At 51.0% G+C, this 4818-nt stretch overlaps 1 protein-coding gene across 6 annotated transcripts in view; it reads left to right on the top strand.

Moving 5' to 3' along the window:
- The first annotated feature begins 627 nt into the window (after positions 1-627).
- Positions 628-4818, top strand: part of DIP2C (DIP2 acetate--CoA ligase C (putative)) — a 627226-nt gene continuing 623035 nt past the window's right edge. For 3 of the 6 annotated variants that reach the window (XM_089668740.1, XM_089668739.1, XM_089668738.1), the window contains exon 1: positions 629-1175. In XM_089668740.1, the coding sequence (XP_089524866.1) occupies positions 1091-1175 (85 nt within the window). In that variant the 5' untranslated portion in view covers positions 629-1090. Of the gene's footprint in view, positions 1176-4818 lie in introns of all 6 variants that reach the window. The other 3 variants (XM_089668742.1, XM_089668741.1, XM_089668744.1) reach the window with 2 other exon arrangements.

Below are 4818 nucleotides of genomic sequence, written 5' to 3'. Positions count from 1 at the left end.
ATATGGGGGTCGATGTACGGCCATCAGTTGGATATGGTGGTTGGTGTGTATGGTCATCTTTCTCGGTCACTGGTTGGATATGGAGGTCGATGTACGGCCATCAGTTGGATATGGTGGTTGGTGTGTATGGTCATCTTTCTCGGTCACTGGTTGGATATGGCGGTCGATATACGGCCATCTTTCTCATCATCAGCTGGATATGGCGGTTGGTGTGTACAGTCATCTTTCTCGGTCACTGGTTGCATATGGCGATCAACGTACGGCCATCTTTCTCGGTCACTGGTTGCATATGGTGATCAACGTACGGCCATCTTTCTCGGTCACTGGTTGCATATGGTGGTCAACGTACGGCCATCTTTCTCGGTCACCGCTTGGATAATAGGACATGTAATAAACAAGGGTCCATCATTGTCAGAATTCACAACCATCCAGACATTTCCTGCGGGATACAAACACCACCAGGTGGAAGGTCTGGGGGGGTCACTGACAGTATGAAGGAGATGAAATCTGACATTTCCACTTGTTCACACTGGGTGATGTCAAATGTGGGTCACGTGACGGCGGTATCCACGTGGGACCCGCACCAATGGCAAGCGGCACATATGGCGAGGCTGGGAAATGATGCAGCAAAGCATGCAGTGAGAGTGCCCAGGAGGGGGCAGAGAGTGCAGCCAGCTGCAGGAGTGGTGCAGGAGGAGCGGGGAGTGCAGTGCCGGGGCTCTGCGTCTTTAAGGTGTCAGTGTGTGGATGAGAGCGGCCCCTCCCTCCCTCCCCGCTGGAGAAGAGAGCAGCACAGCGAGCAGAATGATCTGCAGACCTGCCAGGGTGGGCTGCCCGTCTGCTTTGTGATCCGGCCTGATGTACCGCACACCCCGCTGAGACACTGACAGCAGAGGGCTGCACCGGGCTGGACGTAGCGATCGGTGCGCATCGATCGCTGATCACAGGAGGAGGATAGGAAGAAATCAGTGCAATCAATAATCACCCCCCATGCCTGGCTGAGGAGACCTTGACAAAGGCAGAGCTGGGGGGAGACTGAGCGCTGCGCTTGCATTTTGCACCCCCCCCCCCCAACATCCAGCGCTGGGCAATGGCGGATCGCAGCCTGGACACCGTGTCCCTTCCCCTGGAGGTGAGAGCCAGGCTGGCCGAGCTGGAACTGGAGCTGTCTGAAGGTAAGGAGCATGGAGTATGCATGCCCAGCCCCGTGTGTGCCCTCTGATCGGCTGCACAGGGGCCCCTCCATTGCATCCTGGAGAAGAAGAGAATGGAGGGGGGTGATGATGCTAGCCCATTATCTAACCAGATGCATCCCTCATCCTGAGCCCCCCCCCATCCAATATTAACCCTGACAGTCCCGGGGTGCAAGGTGCTCATAGGCTCCTCCCTGGCATGCAGAGGGTTAATAGCTGGATGTGTGCTGGAGCTGTCAGCTGGGCCTTTTTGACCAGTGAAGGGTTAAGCCTGTCATCCAGATCCCCCATCCATGCAGTAGTAGGGATCAATGGGCACTGTAGTCTCTGGAATCAACCCCCCTCCCCAATCCAAGCTTAACCCTTTCAGTCTGATGGTCTTGGTGCAAGTAGGCTTCTCTATGGCATGCTGAGGGTTAATGGCTCAGTGTGTGCTGTAGCTGTCATCAGGGCCTGGCTCTCACACTCTGACCATTGAAGGGTTAAAGCTGTCATCCTGACCCCCCCCCCTTCATCCTCCATGCTGTAGTAGTGATCGATGGGCACTGTAGTCCTGGAATCTCCCCCCACCCAGTGCCCAGTATTGTAGTCATAGAATCATGCCCCCCAGCATTGTAGTCATGGAATCATGCCCCCCAGCATTGTAGTCCTGGAATCATGCCTCCCCCCAGTGCCCAGGATCCTGTTATCATGGCCTCCCCTCCCCAGTACCCAGGATCCTGTAATCATGCCCCCCCCAGTACCCAGGATCCTGTAATCATGCCCCCCCCCAGTACCCAGGATCCTGTAATCATGCCCCCCAGTGCCTAGGATCCTGTAATCATGCCCCCCCCCCAGTGCCTAGGATCCTGTAATCATGCCCCCCCAGTGCCTAGGATCCTGTAATCATGCCCCCCCCCCAGTGCCTAGGATCCTGTAATCATGCCCCCCCCAGTGCCCAGGATCCTGTAATCATGCCCTCCCATGCCCAGGATCCTGTAATCATGCCCCCCAGTGCCCAGGATCCTGTAATTATGTCCCCACAACTGTGCCCAGGATCCTGTAATCATGCCTCCCCTGCGCGCATTATCGTATAATCATGCCCCCCCAAGTGCCCAGGGTCATGAAATCTTACCCCCCCCCTCCAGTGCCCAGGATCTTGTAATCATGCGCCCCCCCCAGTGCCCAGGATCTTGTAATCATGCGCCCCCCCCAGTGCCCAGGATCTTGTAATCATGCCCCCCCCCCAGTGCCCAGGATCTTATAATCATGCCCCCCCCAGTGCCCAGAATCCTGTAATCATGCGCCCCCCCCAGTGGCCAGGATCCTGTAATTATGCCCCCCACTCCAGTTGCCAGGATCCTGTAATCATGCCCCCCCCCCCAGTGCCCAGGATCCCTGCTCTTTGTGCCAGGGGAGGCAGCAGCTGGATTGCATTTGTTGAAATGCAGTCTGCTGACACTTGTGTTGCATTTAGCCCTGGCATGTCAGTGCTGGGGGGAGATAGGAGATGTGGAAAATATTCCCTGCCTAAACATACCATTTGCAGGCAGCACAATGTGTCCGAGCTCACCGACAGTGGCTCTTATCTATGGCACACTCTTCACTATCCTGCTTTCTTTTGTCTGCATCCTTTTATTTTCTGTGTTTTTATCCATGCGGGTGAAACCTTCACAGGATTAGCCTATGGGTGACAAATTGTGGGACAATGGCATTCGGGACTTTCGCCCCCTCTTTTGTATTGAACGTTGGCGCGATAAGTTATTATTCGTATCGCCATTCCTGGCACGGCAACCTAAAGATTACATTTTTTTTTTTTTATTAAGTGAACAAATAGCAATCAGAAATAATCCGCCTATAAAGTCACATTTGTTTACTGTCTGGAATCAATCTCAATTACAACATTGCCTGTCTATACCAAAAAAGGGATTGAAAGTATTGCTGGCATCACCATGGCAACCCTGCTTCCAGCATCTCCATCCAGAGAGAAGCCATCTTTAAATAGTCTAACACCAACCTGTTCATCGGGGAGGCTGTACGCGGGTCTCTTCCTGCAGATTACTGAAGGTGAAAACTACGCATGGTGAAAGGTTAACCCTTTCATCAACTCACCCGTCGTACAGATCTTCCGGGAGTGCTGTGGATGCTGGAACTTGCGTTGATGTCATTTCTTATCCTGTTATACAATATCATTTATTTGAATCCAACATCTTATAATGTCAGTATAAATCTAGTGGAAAAATCCTAGTGTCAATGTCATTTTGATAACAAAAAAACATGTATGCAAAAAATGTTTTATTTTGGCGTTTTTGTTTTTTTTTGTTTTTTTTTTTAGATTCTGACAGTTTTTTTTTTTTTGTTAGTGAAATTGTAGCAAAAATAACAAAACAATGGAAAACATTAGCCAATGTTCAGTGTTGTGCCAATTTTTTCAGGAATCTAACAGAAAAATCTGCATTTCTTTTGTCACAATATTTAATTGAAGGGAAGATAGCAAAACAATGGAAAACATTATGCAATATCGAGGCTCTGTGGCCTGCGTTGTCATTCATAATGCATCCGTGCTTTTGGAATTGAGAAGCGGATTGAAGGGGTGGACATGCTGCCTGTGCAGCTGCAGAGGGGCCAAGAAAGAAGGAGGGGTCCATGGGAAGGGCATGGGTACCAAGGGGCCAGGATGGTAGAAAACCTTCCTTTCTGCTGGTGATTATCATTGTGAGAATGACACTAACTGGGAAGTTTAATTGGTATGGCATGGGATTGGGTCCATTAATGCTGATGGTTTGATACCACCGATAGGGCATAAATGGTAAGATGTGGCAAGTAACAACAAATGGGCAGTAAACTTTAGTTCTAGCTGTATTTCAGATATCCTCTTAGGTCCTGATGAAGACAGACTTTGGCCCAATGGTACCAGGGCAAGACAACATGGGCACATTGCACATGAAAAGGGACCCAAACTGTTTCTTGAACAGGGACCTAAGTGACTTACCCTGCCAGCTTTTTAGGTAGCATGCCCCTGTACCTGCTGTTGGTAGTCCTTAGTGAACCTGTAGCCTGCTCCACCACAATCGTTGCCTAACCCAGTGTTTCCCAACCAGGTTGCCCTCCAGATTCCCCCAGGGTCTACAAGTATTGGACCCAGTTTGCGCCAGATTAGCGCCATGAGTTGTTGTAGTGCACCATAGCAACCAATGATGCCCTAGGGCCAGGACACACAGCATCATCCATTGTTATGGTGTCTGACTTGGTTGCACCATGGCAACACATGGTGCTGATCCAGGGTGGGGGCATGCAGGGCTGCTCCTAGCATTCAGGAGAAGACAGAAGTCCTCCTCCAGGAACCCTTCACCTTCCATCCTCTGCCCTGCTGCTGTAGCCAAAAGGTAGGGCTCTGATGTGAAGAGGGAACCGTGTGATCTTTGATGGGGTGTCCTATGTGATGAGGGTGCTCTGATGTGATGGGGACACTCTGATGTGATGGGGGGACTTGTGTATAGAGGCAACTTTGACATGATGAAGGGGGATCCTGATGTGAAGAGGGGACTGTGATTGGGGGACTATTTTATGGCAGGCCTGTGTGATTTGGGGACTCTAAAGTAATGGGGAGGCTCTGATGAAATATGGGTTCTTGTGTATAGGGAAA

The sequence above is a fragment of the Staurois parvus genome, unplaced genomic scaffold, assembly GCF_062004578.1.
Source record: "Staurois parvus isolate SC_StPar_1 unplaced genomic scaffold, SC_StPar_1.0 ptg000061l, whole genome shotgun sequence".
Lineage (NCBI taxonomy): Eukaryota > Metazoa > Chordata > Amphibia > Anura > Ranidae > Staurois > Staurois parvus.
Note: the sequence above shows the minus strand (reverse complement) of the source record. Positions and strands in the feature narration are given on the sequence as shown.